Source organism: Nyctereutes procyonoides, unplaced genomic scaffold (genome assembly GCF_905146905.1).
Source record: "Nyctereutes procyonoides isolate TBG_1078 unplaced genomic scaffold, NYPRO_anot_genome, whole genome shotgun sequence".
Classification (NCBI taxonomy): domain Eukaryota; kingdom Metazoa; phylum Chordata; class Mammalia; order Carnivora; family Canidae; genus Nyctereutes; species Nyctereutes procyonoides.
In genome coordinates, this window is record NW_026575131.1 from 37,868,034 (window position 1) to 37,885,894 (window position 17,861).

The following is a 17,861-nucleotide window of genomic DNA, read 5'->3' on the forward strand; positions in this document are numbered from 1 at the left end:
CATGATCTCAGTCATGGGATCAAGCCCTGAGCTGTCCTCCCTGCTCTGGAGGGAGTCTGCTTCTCCCTCTTCCTCTGCCCCTCCCCACCCCTTGCTCACACACTCTCAAAATCTTAAAAAAAAAAAAAAAGTTGCATTTCCTTATATGGAGACAACATATATAATCCATGATACATGGTCCTTTCTTTGAAGTAGGTATTCTTTTTGTAAACTTGTTTGAAATCAAGAGCTCTAGGACCCAGGCAGCCCATGTGGGACCCCAGAAAGTTTACCCAACCAGGGCTGTGCTGCTAGCTCAGGACTGGCGTCCTGGCATGCTCTGGGTGGCCAACTGCCCATCACCAGGGGGTGTCAGGTAGGTGGGGGTCTCAAAAGGGACCAGGAGCAAGTTTTATGTTTCAAAGGTAGCTTCGCCCAGCCTGAGGTCACCAGGTCAGGGGGGCTTCCAGTAAGGCCTGTGCTCTAGGCCTCAGGAAGGCATGAAGACTCCTTTCCCCTGTCAACATGCTGTAGTCAAGGGGGAGGCCAGGCCCCACATTGGGGGCTTCAACTAGGCTTACTTATGGTCACAGCCAGCTTGCTATCAGCTGCCAGTTTCCACATGGAGCCTCCCTTGGGTAGAAAAGGAATCCCTAGTTCTGGAGTTTCAGATATTAACTCCCATTACCTATTCACTATGTAGTCTTGGGCAAGCTCTTCTAGCAGAGCTTCTGAAGGGGCCCAGCGACCCTGCATCCAGGGGCTGCTGGGAGGGTTCAAAGCAGATGAAGATGGCCAAAGTCCTGGCTCTTCGTCAGAACTGCATGAGCAGGGGTTATTACTATCGGGACTAAGCCTGTAGGCCATGGAACCAGGCTGTGGACCTCCCTCTGGCCACAACTAGAACTTCAAAAGCCAGTCTTCCCCACCTCTCCCCATTTTCATGGAGGTCCGGGCAGGGAGACCTACAGGACTAGATCAGACGAGCTAGAGGAGCAGGTTCAGCCATCAGGGCCACAGTGATTCCTGGTACTGCCTGGACTCCCACCTAGCTGTGCTGACAGACCGAAGCCTCACTCACGGGCCACTCAGCACATGGGTTCCCCTGCCCGGAATGCAGGAGTTCTATGATGAACTGACGTGGTCTACCAAAGCTCCTGCCCCTCTGTGACTCCTGCTCCCAACACCAGAGCAGGGGCTGCACCCCCTTCCTGTCATCCTGAGGATCTGACAAATGCTAGCAGTCATGGCTTGCCAGCTATCTCACCACCTGCCCCACATCTGGCAGGGCCCAGCTGGCTTCCAGCTCTAGTCCTGTCTCAGGATCCTGAGTGTGTTCCCAGAAAGCCAGAAGTGTTTCCCTGAGATCTTTGCCTTGGTTTCCTCCTCAGTGAGAATGGTGTCCTCGAGCTTAAAAGTCAGATAGAGGTGTAGTGACCACTGAACAGGAGATATGGCCCCTTGATGCTAGACACAGACATGGCTGGGTAGTACTGGACGAGTGTGCTGTGTCAAGGGGCACAGAGAAGCATGGGGGTGGTAGGGAGGTATCTAGAGCCAGGCTCAGTTTTCTCATCTGTGAAATGGGGATGGTAATAGCATGTCCCCAGAGAAACGAGAATCCCTGCTCCATGAACCTCCTTGCTCATAGCACTTCAGAATTGGCCCCTGTCCACACAGACTTTATTGTTGGGGTGGGGGGAGGGAAGGGTCCTTGACCCTGATCCTTGACCCTGGGAGGAGGATCCCAGTCTAGAAGTTGGGAAGCCCGGCACTCAGCCATCACTGGGCAGGGCAGGCACGCTAGCCAGAGCGGGCAGCAGCTGTGTGTATATATCAACCCCACGGAGGAACACGGCCTCATGCAACCGCTCATCGTGGTCGTGCAGCAGCACAGGTGTGAGGTTCATGGGCGAGAAGCCCAGAGCTGGGACCCCTACCTGCAGGGGGCAAGGAGAAGCCATTAGGAGGAAGGCCAGCATCCAGAAGCACCCCACTGCCCACCCACTGCAAGTGGCTCACCGCACGGAGATAGCGGCTATCGGTGGCAGCAGGGAAAATCTCTGGCTCCAAGGTGAGGTTCCTACAGAGGGAAGAGCCTGGTGAATGAGGAAGCTGACAGGGGAGAGGGCAAGGGAAGGACTGGAGGGGCAGAGGCAGGTGGAAGGGAGGTAGGAGGAGAGAGGAAAGGGGAAGAGAAAGGCTGGCCAGTGTGCTCACATGTCCTTGCAGGCCCCGCTAAATGCTGCCCACCAGGGATCTGAGTCATCAGTAGATGTCACTCGGGACTCTGTCCACTTCTGGAAGGAGAAGGATTGCAGGATCAAGACAGGGCCTGGACATCTTGCCCTATTCTTCACTGCTTCTCTCTCTGCCTCTCTCTCTCTCTGTCTGCCATGAATAAATAAATAAAAAATCTTTAAAATAAATAAATAAAAGTAGTATTATATAAATGTTTAATTCAGGTCCATGCCTCTCTTCATGCTATAAAGACTATGAGACCATGAACTGGGTCTACTTTTACTCCTACGGTATCCCTAGCACTCAACAGTGGCCTCTACAACTAAGGCTTGTTGGTGAATAAAATGTCTCTCCTGCCTAAAGAAATGCCCAGACGTATGCAGGCACACCAGGCCTGCATCCCCACTGTGACACCCACTCAACAAGCCCCGTTTCCCCTGCCTCCAGAGCTCTTGACCCAAAGTCCCAGCTGATACCTGAGCAAAGTCGAAGGTGACCCCATCACCAGCTGCCTGGCACCAGCCCTGCAGCTGCTCCTCGAAAGCCTATGAGAAGGGAGATAAGCTGACCTCTCAGGCTCTCCCTGAGCCTCCAGCAGAGGATTTAGGACCCGGCTCCCTCCTCCAAACCCAGGTAGAGTTGGCACCTTCAGCTCCACATCTGGTGCCACACGGAAGTCGAAGCTGGCGCTCATAGTAGCAGGTACCACATTATAGGCCACGCCGCCCTCTAGCTTGGTCAGATTCACCGAGGTCACAGCCCCTGCCTTCAGGTGGGGGTTTGACTGCAGCCTGCAGTGGGGAGCAGGAAAACAACGATAGAGTCCCCCTTCTCTCTGGCACAGCCGCCCAGACCCCCAGCCTCTTCCCCAGGCTGCCTCACCTCTGCCTCTCCTTCTCCCGGAAAGTCAGGATTGAGCTCACAACCTTGTGCTAGGAGAGTGCGAGGTCAGATGTGAGAGTGACCCCAGGACAGAGCCTTGGGAATTCCCAAACTCCCTCCCTGTGTGCCACGAACCAGCTTCTCTGCCGCCGTGTCCTCGACGAAGCGTGAGCCGTGGCCTGGGTTCCCTGTGCTCGTGATCCGCACCCCTGGGAGATGAGGGAGAAGAGGGTGTCTTCAGCAAGGGGGGGGAGCTGGAGAAGTGATCAGCCTCGGAGTGGGCCCAGGTCTTCCCCTCATTCCAAGCTCCTCTGGCAGGACTGTTCGCTTTAGAACAGTGTAGAGCTGACTCCCTTGCCGCCCACAGCCCCCCGCCACCACCCTGGGGGCTACCCTCAGAAACTCAGGAGGAAGCCCAAGTAGGAAGGGGCTGGGAGGGAGAGGCTCTGGGTTCAAGGCCTCAGGCCCCAACTTGCTGCAGGACTCTTGGCAGGCCCCTGCCCCTTCTGGCCTAGTGCCCCACCTCACAGAGATGCCCTCCCTCCAAGCCCATACTCACACCAGGGGCTTCGCTCACTGTAAAAGACAGTGAAGGCGTCGGTGGGGTTGGCCAGGCCTGGGGAGGGAAAGGGGATTCAGGGGGTGGACTGGTCCAGCCACTGGCAGCCTCCACATCCCCCCTACTGGCTGCTCAGGGGCCTGCCACCCTGCTCACCTTCATCCAGGGCGAAGCCGGCCTTCAGGGCCCGGAACTCAGGTCGCTGCACGAACAGCTCCATGCCTTTGTGACCCCCAACCTCCTCATCTGCGAAAGCAGCAGGGACCTGGGATGAAGGAGCTGCCTCTGCCAACATATCCTCCTGTTCCCTAAAAGTGTCCCTCCCCAAGCCACTCCTACCTGGCACAAAGATCATATGGATGGTTCTGGGGAAATGGCGACCCTCAGCCTTCAGCCTCCTCACAGCCTCCAGGTACCTGAGGGGCAATGCCAGGGTTTAAGCCAGGCACCGGGGGAGCCTCTGGATGCCTACAGGTAGGCTGGAGCCCGCAGTTGGCAGGGGACCATGGGAAGGCCCTGTCCTTCAGTCTCCCTATCCATGTAAGGGTGACAATTCCTGTCCGAGAGAAGGGGTAAATTCCTCGGCCTCGAGGTTCTCAATCACACCCTAGGCCCTGGGTCATTTCGATGGGCCAGTAGGGACACTGTGGGGGGACAGGAAATGGGAGGACACTCACTGGATGCTGACACACTTCATGTCCTGGGCACCCCTGGCATAGATGTAGCCTTCAGCATCCTTGAAGGCCTCAAAGGGGTCATGACTCCAGTGTTCCTGGGGCAGAGATGAGAGGAGGGACCCGAGTCCCACATTTAGTCATTAATCTACTCTGTTCAACTGTGGTCCTGCCCTAGAAGCCAACCCTACGGCTGGGGTGACGAGTGGGGTTGGTGAAAGGGACAGAAGAGGGCTGCAGAGGGCAGCTGATTGCCATTCTTCATCTCTACTCCCACCTCCTCCCCTATCCTGGGCACAGAATGGCCCACTGGACAAAATGATGTCCTATGAGGTTGGGAGTCAGTTTTGGGACCAGCTCCTTAGGTTCCCTGGGGACCAGTGGGGGGTCTGCATCATCTTTGTGTACCCCAAGGCCTGCACCGCTCCCCGCGCCCCCACACACCTTGAAGACAGGCACCACATCCGTGTGAGAGTTTAGTATGAGGGAGGAGAGTCTGGGGTTGGTGCCTGGCCACGTCAGAATGGTCACCACATAGCCAGGGGCCACCTGGAGAGGACCAGAAGGTAAGGAGGTACGCCAGGGGCACCTCCCAACCCCATGCAGGGCCCCAGGCTCACCTCTACTTTCTGACAGCCCAGGCCCAGCTGACGGGCTCTCTCCTCAAGGAAGGCCACAGCAGCCCCTGGGGACACATAGAGTCTTGGGCCTACTTCTGCCTCTACCCACACCTCCCACCAGCCCAGGGAGAGCTGGGGGGCACATCCAGAGAGAGGAGCCGACCCTTACACAGGCCACTGCCTCCTCAGTGCAATTCCACATCCCTTGGGGACACCCGCATTTCTGTCTCCAGGGAAGATTATCTTTGGCCAGTCAGTGACCCTTTGTGGAAGGTCAGGTGGGAAGTCCAGAGTTAGAAATTGCTCTCTTCCTCAGGGATGGGCCAGTGTCTCCCAGCTGGTAAGTACAGGGCGAGGGTCTGGACCCACGTCCATAATTCCCAGCCACCAAGCTTGATTCCCTGAGGGCTGTAGTCTCTGTCCTGCCACCGTTGCTTCTGGAGCCTCTTCCCTTGTGGCTGTCCCATCTCCCCTCCCCCACCTCAGACCCTGGGCAGGGAGGTGAAGTTGTTTCTTCCGTAGCCACCAGGAGTAACTTTTGGTACAACAGCCGGAGGGGCTGCTGAGCAGTCTGCTGACCTGGGGACCCGCTAGAGAGGCGTGGAGACGCCACTTGGGGCAGCAGAGTGGGGCTCAGCGGGGTGACAAGTGGTGGGCGTCGGTGTAGAGCAGTCCCCGCCCCGGATCCCACCGCAGGCCCGGGCACCACCGCGTTCTCACCGTAGTCGGGCTCCGGCTGGACGGTGCGGATCCGCAGGTACTGGCGGAAGAGCGTCACGGACGGGTGCTCGCCCTCGAGACCCTCGCTGGCCATGGCGCGGCGCTCGGTGAGCTAGGGGCAAATCGAGTGGCTACCTACCCCTCCCAGCCGCGGGGGCCCAGGGGACTCCTAGATCTGCACCCAGCCCTTCCCCAGGGCGGTTCCCCGCACGTGAGAGCCCCCCTTCTGTTTCAGGAGCTGTGCTGGTCGCTTTCAACACATTCCCGTATTGAATCCACCAAAGAGCTCCAGGAAGTTCGTGCCTCTGAATGCCCACTTTACAGGGTAGAAAGCTGAGGCTGAGAGGTTCAGAGACAGCCACAGAGTAGCCGAGGCCAGGTCTGAATCCAGACATGGACTTTCCCTGCCCTCCTCAAAACACTTCTCCCAACGGCCCAGATTTTATGCCACGTAACCCCTGATCCCCCTACCCTTCTCTGGGGTCCCACCTCGCTCTTCGCTGGTCTCTGGCCCGCGCTCGCCTCTCAGCGCCTGCCCCGGACTGTGGCCAGGGCTCAGGGTCCTGCGAGGTGGAGGGCTCAGAATCGCCCCGGTCCGCCCACCACGTGGCTGCACCGGATCGCGGGGCGGGACCGAAGACTGAGAGTAAGGGCCGCCCAAGTCTCTGTGGCAGAGTCGGCGACCGTGTCTCAGCCCGCCCCAGGCTCCAGCCTCGTCTCGGATTACGCGATCCCTCTCGGGGACAGCCGCCGCCGCCGCCGCCGCCGCCACCTGCTCCGCCCCGCGGCCGCTGCGAGCCCCGCGGGCCCCGCAGGCCAGGCCCCGCCCCGCCCCGCCGCCCCGCCCGGCCGAGGCGGCGAGCTCCGGGTGGCCCCGCCCCCGGAGGGCTCTATCTCTGCAGCCTCCAGACTGAGCAGGAAGGGAGCAGGGCAGACCTAGACACAGAGGTTGCGTGTGCCCCCTCAGGCGCCCTTCCCTCCTGGGGTACAGCGCTACAAAGTCCTGCCAGAGCTGGCCCCTCCCTGCAACCCCAGCCCCTCCCTCTAGTCTCTGACTTTTCCCCTTTCCTTGTCTCAGCATCTCAGGGAGATCCTCCCTAACTGCCTCACCCCCTGGGTGGAGAGGTTATTGGTCAATATCTGTCCCCTCAGACTGTAAGTTCCAGGAGGCTGGTCCATGTACCCGCAGGAATCTGTCACTAGCAGGGCACAGAGCAGACGCTGGACAATGTGCCACGAGCGAAGGATAAATGGACAGAGGGGCACATGTGTGACTGCATGTGAGATGGTGCGAATGTGCCTCTGTGTGAGCTAATTCAACAATGTGCATGACTGTGAGTGTGACAATACGAGTGTGAGATGCTGGTTGGGTGTGACAGAGAATGTCATGGTGACAGGATGTAACCGTGAGGCTGAATGATTGTGTGAGAGGTGGAGAAACAGCACAAAAGCATACATGTGGCATATTCTTGGCTGACCCTGTGCCAGGCTCCCTGGCTCTACTACAGCCACCGGACAGGAAGGATAAAGAGGCACAGGTGTCGCACTGCACTGGCCACCCACAGGCTGCTCACAGTTGTAGCTGCCCACTTGTGTGCCTGGTTGCCCTTTGTACTCTGGGCCAGTTCTGCCCCCTGCTGTAGGGACTAAGTCAGCTTATGGAGGACAGAGTTGAATACTTCAACCTCTGTACCCAGAGGAGGCAGGCTGGGAGGGCAGGGTGGGGGATCCATCCCAACCCTCCTGGTGTTTAAGTCTAATCTGCTTGTTGACCCACACATACCTAGGGGCAATCGGGCTTGGTAATTCACCAGCAATGCTATGTTCACTGTTAAACCACATTCCTCACTTCCATCCCTGCACATCCTGCTCCCTTTGGCCATAGGTCCTGCATTCCTGATTCACTCGCTCAATTGCCAGACCATGAATTTCCCACAAATCCCAGTGGTCACGCAGCAGTAGTAATACTTGCTTGCCCTGACCCCCTCCAGCCCTGTGTGTCCAAATGCTCCATTTAAGCAGACTGAGTCAAACCTAAAACCAAATTTTGAGCCAGGTATTACCATCATGCCCATTTTACAGGTGAGGAAACTAAGTCAGAGTGGTGAGGGCAGCCAGCTAGGAAGTAGCCCACGTTCTTAGCCTTCCCAGGCTGCAGAAGCCTCCTTCCAGCTCCCAGCCCCAAAGCAGCCCCAGGCTTGCCTCTCACTCCCACCCTACCTGCTGTAATGCCAGGAAATAGGACCTGTCACTCACCAAACATGACAAAAATGTGTTTTTTTATTGTGTCTGTGAGATGAAATGAGAGGTCCTGGCTGGGCATGGCCCCCTGGCTTCCACTCTCCACTCTCCAATCCCAGGGGCTGCCTCCCTGGTGGAGCACTGGTCCAGATTCTCCAAGCTCAGGCCAGGTCTGGGGCCTAGTCAGTGGGTGAACTCAAGGCAGGTGGTCAAGGAAGGCAAGGAGGACAAGGTGGAAGTCTTGAGGCTTGTGGAGGTAGCAGGCGTGGCCTGCATCACGAAGCTTCACCACAGAGTGGTTGGGCAGGTGCCGGAGCTGCTGCAGTGACTCCCGTGCCAGGATACGGTCCAGCTCCCCATACAAGATGAGAGTCGGGGTCTGCAGGGCAAGGTAAGGGGCTGTGATCTGGGGAGCTTGATGGGGACTGACCCTCTAGCCACCTCCTTAGGAAATCTTTCCCAAACACCCCATCTCTTTCTATCCATATGAGGCCATGCCTCCTCCAAGTGAGACATGAGTCCTTTCCCGCCCCGTGACTTGAGACAGGAATAGGAAGCTGGACCTTTGGAAACCCTCCTTCCAGTACCTTCACGGCCCAGAATTGTTCCTGGGTGTAGTTCTGGGTGGAGGCGGGTGCGATGGGCACAAATCCACGCAGCTGGTGGTGGCCTTGGATCAAGAAGGGCAGGGCGTAACGGCCACTCAGAGAGGGGCTCACCAGAACGGCATTGTGCACCTCCAGGTCTCGCAGCACCCGCTCCAGCAGCTCTGCTCGCCCTGCCTCTGTGTTTGCCTCCTTGGAAGGTGCAGAGTTCCCAAAACCTGGGAACAGCAGGAGGCAGTAGCTGAGGGAGGTTGGAAAGGAACTAGGACTTCCTGCCCACCACAATGGGGGAAAAGCAGAGGCACAGGGCAGTGCTACTCCCAACTTCCCAGAAGCCATTTTTTGTAATGTGATAGGTCTGCTAGAAAAGCATCTTTCATCCATTATATTGGCAAAACTAAGAAGACTGGCAATGTGCAGTGCTGGGAAAGATGTGGGGAAATGGGCACTTTCGTACATGACTGATGGGAGGCACAAATCCATATAGCAGTTTTGGAGGGTAAGGTAATATTTGTCAAAAATTTTTAAATGTGTGTCATTTGACCCATCAATTACCCTTGGTAGCTACCCTACAGAAATTATTGCCTACATGCTCAAAGAAACATGTCCAAAGTTGCTTCAGTTTCAAGCATTTCCACTGATGCTGAAAACTCTAAATCAGCCTATATATCTACCTATAGAGAAATGGGCAGATAAAACCTGTCCATCCTTCCAATGGCACACAGTACAGACAGGGAGGTTCATAGTGACTGGCCTGCTCTATGAGATGTAATTTAAGGGGAGAAAACCAAGCTGCAGATAGATTTGCTAAGCAGACAGGACACTAGTCATGTTTCTAACCTCACCACACAATCTTGGGTATTGTCTTTCTATATATGGAAATGCCTGAAGGGGGTTGGGCAACACTTAGGAGAGAACTGTGGCATGGGTCTCCAAGGGCCTCACTTTTGTTCGATTTTTAAAGACAAGAATGATAACATAAATCAACTGCATGGCTAAAAGACCAAAAAGCTACTTAGTTTGTCATAATAAGTACACGGAGATCTCTCCATGCAAGCACTTGTGAAGTGAATCATGTTTCTACTAGCTCTGTGGCATGCAACACTCCACATTCTAGTTTTCAAGGTAGAAAATAAAGACACAGACCTTTTAGTATAACCATCTTGTGTTGTGACCTGCCCCAGACATTGGGGTCCAAATGCACCCACCCCACCATACCTTAAGGCTTTTCTACCCCTCCAATTCCTCCCTCTGGGAAACTGCCCCTTGTACCTGCTAGATATTGCCTCCCTAAACCCCGGAGTGGGGGCTCTCACCTGGGAGGTCAAGGGCCACGGCCCGGTAGCCCCTCTGCGCCAGCAGCTGCAGTGTGCCCAGCTGCTCCCATGTGTGGGAGTTAAAGGCCTTTCCATGGAGTAGCACCACTTCCACCCTGTGGGCACACAGGGGAGTGTGTGTCCTGAGGGTCTCAGAGTGGCCCACCATTCGTTCTTTCTAGGCTTGTCCCACCACCACCCCAGGCCCTGAGAGCCCTGAATTGAGCTGGGGTCCCATGCAGGGACTTCCCTGTGGACCTAGTCTGTCCATTACACCCTGGGGTCAGCACCCACCTGCGTGCCCGGTGGAGCGGGAGCACCTCGCGGTAAAAGATGGGGGAGTTGCCAGGGGTGAGACCAGCCAGGACTGTGACATTGGGGCCTCCCCAGAGCCAGGAGGTCTGCTCAGGGGGGCCTGGCAGCCCCACATACAGGAGCAGCATGAGCAGCAGGCCCAGGCCCAGCAGGGCTACCTGGGACCGGCTCATGGAGGTCTGTACCACAGTCTGGAGGAGAGGAGAGGAAGAAGATGCTGGGGCTGTGGCCCCATCAGGTCCCTGGACCCCATCCCCAAATCCCACCCAGAAGCCCCCAGCAGAGGAAGAGCTTAGCCCTTGCCCTTTCATCCTGCTCTGGGCAGGGGTCTGAAGGTTCATATCCAACTTCTCCACATGCTGGGGCAAGGGCTCCGATACCCTACAGCCTGAGAAGGAGCATCTGAGATGTCCCTGGATATACAGCATGCTCCATGACCACCATCCTCATTGTGCCAGCTAAAACCACTTCCGTTCATCAGGTGCTTATGACAGCCAGATTCTGTGCTTGGCCCTTCACATACCAGGGCTCACGAATCCACGCAAGAACACTGGGGAGCAGATATAATTAGAGTTCTCTTGCAAATGAGGAAACAAAGGCTCAGAGATGTAAATTCTCTTGCTCAAAATGAAGAGTAGCAAGTGGCAGAACTGGGATCCAAACCCAGGGCTGGGCGGCTAACGACCAGGCTACACTCAGTTTGCCAAGGAAGAGATCACAGGGCCGAAAGGTGAGGGATGAACTGGAGCCTTGCTGGTGAGGATAGAGTACTGAGAGTCATCACAAGTGAATGGCTATGTATAAAGCCCCATCCCACTGACAGCAAGCCCCATCCCACTGATGAAAATATTTAATGCTCTACTTCAGCTGATATTAAGTGGGAGGAGGGCTCATGGAGAATACCTGGGATGGAGAAATGCTGAGGCATAAGGGGACTACAACCAGGGAGGAGCATGGTACACCTAGAAATGGAGGTTAGAGAGATGAATGCTCCCTCCCAACCCCACCCCAGTTTCATGACCTGCTTCACAGACTTCTGCAGTCTGGGTCCTTTGCCTATCCAGAGGACAGACATCAGGACCCAGGACCCAGACAGAACGGCTAGCCCTGGCTTTGAGGCTCTGCTTTGCCACTTCCTGGCTGTGTGTCTTCAGTTTGTCAGTAAAATGAGAAGAAGAATAATCCTGCATCAGCCCTCTCCAGTTTCCCATGATATTTCAGTAATATAGTGGACTTGACCCAGGGCTGTCCTGTCATCATTTCTTGGGCCTAGGATGAGTACACCTGCCTTATTCCCAGTTTCCAGTAAACACATCTTTATTGAGTGCCAAATGGGTGCTGGCCCAGCTAGAGACCAATATGGTGCCACCCTCCTTTCCTGGGAGCTTTGGGGATGTTTCTCAAGCCCTCACCCCTAGGCTCCCAGTCCCGTGGGGGAGGGGGCAGCCCCTCTGGTGCTGATGGAGAGCCAGGAGCTGAGGGGAGGAACAGGCCACTCTTTTCTTCCTTTTGACCAGGAACAGCAAACTCCCACTCCACTTGAGCCTAGGTTCCCACTAGTGGGAGAATTGGAGCAGACCTCTCCTTGTGGGAAGCCTGATGTAAGGGAGAGGCGGGACCTTGACTGTTGCCTTAGCAACCTAGGCAGATCATGAGTGGGCAGCTAGCCCGCAACCCAGCATATGCTACAGATATGGCTTCAGATACCAGATGTGGTATAAGCTGTACCCAACTTAGGTCCTTAGCATACATGTATACAATGACACACAGGTGTACACACATGCACACAAACATCCAGTCTTGCTCCCACAATGCTTTTCTTTTGCACAACCTATTCCTGGCATGGCACATACAGGCAGACCTGCTTGGCCCATGAGCAATTGATCCCTTGAAATACATACCCTCAAAATCAGGCACACGGTCAGCCATCAGGAAGGCAGATGGACAGACAGACACACATGCTTTCAAAATCATGCACACCCTCAAATTCATCATAGTCATATACACCATCCTAAAACTACACATGCATACAAGAAACACATGTGCAAGCAAACAGACACTTATAGCCTCAGAAATACACAGGTAGATACACACCCTCAAAGTCACATGTACACAGAAATGCACACAGCAGACATACACAGACACAAGCATACAGACAGACCGACACCCCCCCCCAAAGGTTGGCACGTAGAAACAGACACCACATGGACACACACGCACATTCAGACCCCCGAGAACGCACTCAGACAAACGCCAGCGCTCACACACGACACACGGACACAGGCACACTCCCTGCCCCAGCGCCTGCCACTCCCGCAGGACTCTGCCCCAGGGCCACCGGGGGCAGGGGGCGGAGCCAGGATGGTCCGCTCCCGGGCACCCCGCTGTCTTCACTCCCCGGGGACACTCACCGGGCCGACCGGGATGACCGGGCCGGAAGCCCCAGGGCGGGCCCCGCCCACGCGGAACCAGCAGCCAAACAACGCCGCGACCATTGCGCCGCCTCCTCGGCTCTGCAGGCTGCTGTGCGCACCAGGCGGTGGAGAGCGCGGCCAGAGAGGCGCGCTTGCGCAGTGCGCAGTCGCAGGCCCCGCGCCTCCTAACCCCACCGAGGGGGGACTCCAGGCGGCGCCCGAAAGCAAGTAGGCCAGGCCCACTGTCCAGACTTCCCGGATTGTTCTCAGCCCCAGGGCCAGGGGAGAGCCACCGGCTTCTTCCCACCAGACCATCACTATCGTGGGTCAGTCCCTCGTCTATACAGCGGAGTTATGGATAAGGACCCTCGGTCAAGCCTGAGCACTGTGTCTGGAGAGGAGGCCTCGCTGTTTAATGTCAGATGTCATTGTTACTTGGCAGCTCCAGGTCTCAGCCCAACCCCGACAAATACACAGGCGCTCGTACTGTCACAGGCTAGGGTGGCCTGCGCCTCCTTCACTGCTCTTTATGGCACCTATCCTGGTGGCGGCCAGGGCGGGTACCGGGAGGCAGCGCGGGGCACATAGGACTCTGCGTTATGGACCCCGTGCCAAAGAGGCAACATCACACCCGTCCTCCTGGCCGGGAAATAGGCTCGGAGACGCCGTGAAAACGATCGAGGCCACCTGGCTGGACCTTGGCAGATCCTCGCACTCAAAGCTGTCGGGCTTCCTGCTGCCAGCGCACGTCTCAGGGCCTGGGCAGTCAAGGCCAGGGATGAGCAGGGTGGGGAGGACGAGGACGGAGCAGCAGGGATGAGACCCCAAGAACCCTTCTCCTCCAGCCGCCTCATGTGCCTCTGGGGCAGGCTGCTGGGGGCCAAACGCAAGGCGGGTGCTTGGAGCACCTGGCGCCCAAGGGCTCGGGGACACCAGGCCGCTGGGACAAGAAAGATCTAGCGGCACCGACCGGCCCTGCCACGGCTGTGGCCACAAGAGGGCGCCGCGCGGCACGGCCCGGTCCCCGCCTCCGCCCGGCCGCTGCCCCGCTTCCCTGCCCCGGGCCCCAGTCGCCGCCAGAACTCGCCTGCCTCTTATCCGCGCGAGCCTACGCAGCTCCCCAGGTACCAGCCCTGCGCCCCGACCCTCTCTTCTCCTGTCCAGTGAGAGCCCACCCCCATCTGCCCCCAGTTCTTCCCGTTCCGATCTCGGCTCCCGGGTCCCCTCTCGGGCCTGCCCCACCCTTTCCGCGTGCGCCTTACCGGGCCCAGCGAGCCAGAACCGAAGTCCGCGGAGCGCACCGAGCGAGCCGCCGCGGCGCGGATGGCCGGTGGCCGAGCTCCCGACCTCGGCGTCAGAGCGTTGGGCCCGGCGGGCGGCGCGCCCGACACCCCGCAGGCCTCGCGGGCGGGAACTCCAAAGACTTCCCCAGCTCTGCGTTCCGGCTTCCGCCTCCGGAAAATGGGTTTTTAACTCCAACCGCGACCGGCTCCGGCCTGTGGTGCCAACCTACAAACTGTTAACAGTGCCTTGAAGAGGAAGAGGTCGATAAGCAAAGTATCTACTTGCTGTTGATTGAGCACTTACTATGCCCACTGTGCGCTGGGAACGGCGGCCAGGCCAGCGTTCTCCCGGCTTGAGCTCGTTTAGTCTCACCCACCGCCTCTAAGCTGAGTGCTATTGTATTATCCCCATTTGTAGAAAAGGATAATAACAATGAGGACAATGATCGTAAGGGGAGCTCTTTGTATTGAGTTCCAAGGGTAGGCACCCTCACTTATCAATTCTTTTTTTTTTTTCCCCAACTCTTTAATTCTTGAGGTAGGCTTTATTGCCCCTTATTCCAGAAGAGGAAACTGAAGCTCAATGCCACACAGTTGACTGGCAGAGGCATAAATAACACCCCTGTCTTCCCCACCCCACAGCATGTGGAGAGTTCTGGTAGCCCCCTGTAGGCCTCCTTGCTGCTCCCAGAGGGACCCCTGCCCCTTCTGTTGCTCTCTTTGCTCCATGAGAAGGGTGTTCTGTGGCTCCTCATCAGTCTGGCCTTGAACCACAGGTGCTTCACCAGGACAGCGGCAGGGATGGCGGGTGTGGAGCAGCAGGAGGGCACCATCCAGGTACAGGGCCAGAGCCTCTTCTTCCGAGAGAGTCGCCCAGGCGGCGGGCAGGCTGCCAGCTTCTCAGTTCTGCTGTTGCATGGCATCCGCTTCTCCTCCGAGACCTGGCAGAAACTGGGCACGCTGCACAAGCTGGCTCAGGCTGGCTACCGGGCTGTGGCCATTGACCTGCCAGGTACTTCCGGGGCAGGCTTCTGGACAGGGGTTGTGGGGGCCTCACTGGGGAAACTGCGCACCAGGACACTGGAAGGACCTAGCCAGGCTAGGCCCTGAGCTTGACAGGGTGCAGTGTACTTTGCCAGGGCCTCCAGTTTTCTCTGGTCTCCATTGGGATGTGGTCTGGACACTCTCCAGCTGCTTCTAACCAGGTTGCCCAGGGCAGTGTCTCAGGGTCTCTGAGCCTGTTTCCTCATCTGTAATGGGAGATACAGATTTTGGATGGGTGGCTCTAGTGAGAATGGACTGAGATTACGTGAATATGTGACCAATACCCAACACCTAATAATCAGTACTCAGCCGATTGGAATTAAAATCTTTTGACAGAGCCATAGTATAGGCTCTGTTGGAAGCCCTAAGGAGTGAGACTGAGTCTCCTGACACATTTAGGGGTGAGGAGACTTTCCTAAGGTCACATAGACAGTTGGGTGGAAAACTGAAACCTGGCCCCACCTGTGTTGGACTTCAGAGCCTGATCTTTTCCAGGACACTCTACTGCTGGGAGAGATGGGCATAGACAAGGGAAATGCCTCGTGCTTGCCACAGATATGACAGATCTAGGCTGCCGTAGCAATAAACTTGGGCACACTGTGTGCTGCAGGAACCTGGCACAGAGAGATTGACTTAGGAGGGGTTCCTGAAGGAAGGGACTGTCTCTTCCATTTTCCTACTCAATGCCCTTATCTTTCTCACACCTGAATCCCTGCAGGTCTGGGGCGCTCCAAGGAAGCAGTGGCCCCTGCCCCTATCGGGGAATTGGTCCCCAGCAGCTTCCTGGCAGCAGTGGTGGATGCCTTGGACCTGGGCTCTCCAGTTGTGATCAGCCCATCGTTGAGTGGCATGTACTCCCTGTCCTTCCTCACGGCCCCTGGCTCCCAGCTCCGGGGCTATGTGCCAGTGGCCCCCATCTGCACTGACAAAATCAATGCTGCGGATTATGCCAGTGTGAAGGTATCCCTGTGTGGGAGGCTGAGATGCCCCTGCCACGAGCAAGAAAGGGTCCATCCGGGGGCCTCTTGTCACTTGGGGCAGGGTAACCAAGGTGTAGCTTCTGGGGGGAGCTAAACTACCAAACTCTGCCCTTTATCTTTATTTAGCAGATTACTGTGCCTTGGCCTGTGCTAAACTGTGTACTGGGGCAGCAAAAATTCATGCCTCTGTCCCTCAGGAGCTGGGGCCTCTCCTACTGCCCACTGGACCAGCTTGTCTCTCCCTCTCATTTGGGGTGACCCCAGGAAGACACTGAAGTGGTGGTGGGCCTACAGCTGACCCCTAGGAGGCTGGGCTGGTGTGGCCGATCCCAGCTTACTGTTTCCCTTTCCTTTCTCTAGACTTCAACTCTTATAGTATATGGAGACCAAGACCCCATGGGTCTGACCAGCTTTGAGCACCTGAAGCAGCTGCCCAACCACCGGGTGTTCGTCATGGAGGGGGCAGGGCACCCCTGTTACCTTGACAAACCTGAGGAGTGGCACACGGGGCTGCTGGATTTCCTGCAGGGGCTAGCATGAGACCCAGCCCTGCTGTCTCTGTGGGGGGTGGCTGCTGGCCTGCCTTGGACTCTCTCTGTTGCCTACCCCCTCCATGGGTTCCTGTTCATCATATACACGCAACAGGTGTGTCTCTGTCTATCTGGATTCTTGTCTCTAGGGTCTGCCTTTTCCTCTTTCTCTTGCAGTGACAGACTAAGGAGGTGAAATCAAGAGGAAAAACCTCAGGAATCAAGAGACGTAATCTGGTGGAGGGTAATCTGTTAGATGGACTTCTCCTGTAGGCTTTCCTGTTCACTCACACCCCTTCCTCTGCCCTGTGCAGCCTCCCCATCCTGCCTCTAACCTCTTCCTTCGGTTGCCCTACAGGGCATTCACATCCCCTACTCCTGCCTCTTAGACCACAGATACCTCCATGCCCACATCCATGCTTATGCATTTAGAGCCATCCATGTTCCCAGATATGACCCTTCACTTGGGAGCAACCACCTACGTTACGTACAGGCAACTTGACGGACATGCACAGTCACCAGCAGGTTTGCAGTGCGTGCACTCACACACATGCATTCTTGTGGTTCATTTGCATGGGCACATGCACCCTCCCAACCATGCAGAACCCTACCGTCCAGGAAGGTGGGGACCCTATGGGAGCCAGCCCTAAACTCCATTCACAGGTTGCAGCTGGCCCCAGACTAGAATTGCCTCCCAGAAGGTGAGGGCCATCCCTTGGAACCTCTGATCTCCTTGCTTTTCCCCCTCTTTCCGGATGCTCCCTGGGTTATTAGGCCTGGACCTGCTCAGCCAAGCTTGTTTCCTGCTCTGAGGTTTGGGGGCTGGGGAGACGGAGAGCGGAGAGTGGAGGTCGGTGAAATAAAGTGATGCAATTAGACCCCGCAGGCTCTTGCTGTCTCCGGAGCGCCGCCCCTCCCCCGCCCCTGGGGACCGCCACTGTGGGCCCCTCCCCCACTCTGGCGGGACCAGATGGTCCCCCTGCCCTTTGTCCACCCGGCCAGATGGAGGGGAAGGGAGATTGGATTCCCCTCCCCACCCACACACACCCAGGTGCCAAGAGACTCAGCTGTGGGGGGAGGTGGAGGTCAGTGGGACCAGGCTGAGCCGATTATGGAGAAGAGGGGGAGGGAGATAGATCTGCCCCCCAGGAGGTGCGGTGGGGGAAGAAGGGGGCTTGGGGACCGTCCCACTTCTCCCATTCCCTAGCAGAGTGCACGACCGCGCGGCGGCCCTTGCGACCCTAGCCCCCACAAGGCATCCTGGGGGTAGCTTTGGGGGAATGGCGGGGCGGGGCGCACGGGGTCACACCGCTCTCAGGCGCCTCCTCCAGCCGGTCCGGTCACCTGTCCGGGCCGGACAAGGGCCGGGCCTTGAGGAAGCGGTTGGGTGGCCGAGGGGCGCGGGGCTTGGTGGGCGAGAGCCCCGCGCGGGGACGGGCGGCGCAGAAGCGAGGAGAG

The 17,861-nt window shown here is 57.1% G+C and overlaps 3 protein-coding genes across 4 annotated transcripts; 1 reads left to right on the plus strand and 2 right to left on the minus strand.

Annotated features, from left to right (window-relative positions):
• Positions 1–1,645: 1,645 nt before the first annotated feature.
• On the minus strand, positions 1,646–6,457 carry ACY1 (aminoacylase 1). Of its 2 annotated transcripts, none has more exons than XM_055343585.1 (15): positions 6,165–6,457; positions 5,676–5,787; positions 4,956–5,020; positions 4,780–4,884; positions 4,339–4,433; positions 4,001–4,077; positions 3,818–3,907; positions 3,662–3,718; positions 3,238–3,311; positions 3,103–3,152; positions 2,867–3,011; positions 2,697–2,765; positions 2,200–2,279; positions 2,002–2,062; positions 1,646–1,919 (listed from the first exon to the last, which is right to left on the minus strand). In XM_055343585.1, the coding sequence occupies exons 2-15, from the start codon at positions 5,767–5,769 to the stop codon at positions 1,755–1,757; spliced, it is 1,227 nt and encodes a 408-aa protein (XP_055199560.1). In that variant the 5' UTR covers positions 5,770–5,787; positions 6,165–6,457; the 3' UTR covers positions 1,646–1,754. The 2 variants fall into 2 exon arrangements, with proteins under 2 accessions (XP_055199560.1, XP_055199561.1); XM_055343586.1 differs by having other exon boundaries at positions 6,147–6,457.
• A 1,480-nt stretch (positions 6,458–7,937) lies between these two features.
• On the minus strand, positions 7,938–13,427 carry ABHD14A (abhydrolase domain containing 14A). Its single transcript, XM_055343587.1, has 5 exons — positions 12,564–13,427; positions 10,132–10,343; positions 9,838–9,953; positions 8,504–8,739; positions 7,938–8,295 (listed from the first exon to the last, which is right to left on the minus strand). Exons 1-5 carry the CDS (start codon positions 12,879–12,881, stop codon positions 8,113–8,115), a joined length of 1,065 nt encoding a protein of 354 aa, XP_055199562.1. The 5' UTR covers positions 12,882–13,427; the 3' UTR covers positions 7,938–8,112.
• A 140-nt stretch (positions 13,428–13,567) lies between these two features.
• On the plus strand, positions 13,568–17,281 carry ABHD14B (abhydrolase domain containing 14B). The gene is made up of 4 exons (XM_055343589.1): positions 13,568–13,690; positions 14,626–14,861; positions 15,612–15,853; positions 16,234–17,281. The coding sequence occupies exons 2-4, from the start codon at positions 14,651–14,653 to the stop codon at positions 16,411–16,413; spliced, it is 633 nt and encodes a 210-aa protein (XP_055199564.1). The 5' UTR covers positions 13,568–13,690; positions 14,626–14,650; the 3' UTR covers positions 16,414–17,281.
• The last annotated feature ends 580 nt before the right edge of the window (positions 17,282–17,861 follow it).

Bases quoted from the DNA above. Each gene is read 5' to 3' on its own strand.
- ACY1 (XM_055343585.1), bottom strand. From the start codon at position 5,769: ATGGCCAGCGAGGGTCTCGAGGGCGAGCACCCGTCCGTGACGCTCTTC. The intron at 3,153-3,237 runs GTTCGTGGCACA...GCACTCTCCTAG, and splicing joins ACACGGCGGCAGAGAAGCTG to CACAAGGTTGTGAGCTCAAT. The intron at 2,766-2,866 runs GTGCCAACTCTA...CCCTTCTCATAG, and splicing joins CACCAGATGTGGAGCTGAAG to GCTTTCGAGGAGCAGCTGCA.
- ABHD14A (XM_055343587.1), bottom strand. From the start codon at position 12,881: ATGGTCTGGTGGGAAGAAGCCGGTGGCTCTCCCCTGGCCCTGGGGCTG. The intron at 10,344-12,563 runs GTGAGTGTCCCC...CCTCTCCTCCAG, and splicing joins CGGTCATCCCGGTCGGCCCG to ACTGTGGTACAGACCTCCAT. The intron at 8,296-8,503 runs GTACTGGAAGGA...CTTGCCCTGCAG, and splicing joins AACAATTCTGGGCCGTGAAG to ACCCCGACTCTCATCTTGTA.
- ABHD14B (XM_055343589.1), top strand. From the start codon at position 14,651: ATGGCGGGTGTGGAGCAGCAGGAGGGCACCATCCAGGTACAGGGCCAG. The intron at 14,862-15,611 runs GTACTTCCGGGG...GAATCCCTGCAG, and splicing joins TGTGGCCATTGACCTGCCAG to GTCTGGGGCGCTCCAAGGAA. The intron at 15,854-16,233 runs GTATCCCTGTGT...TCCTTTCTCTAG, and splicing joins CGGATTATGCCAGTGTGAAG to ACTTCAACTCTTATAGTATA.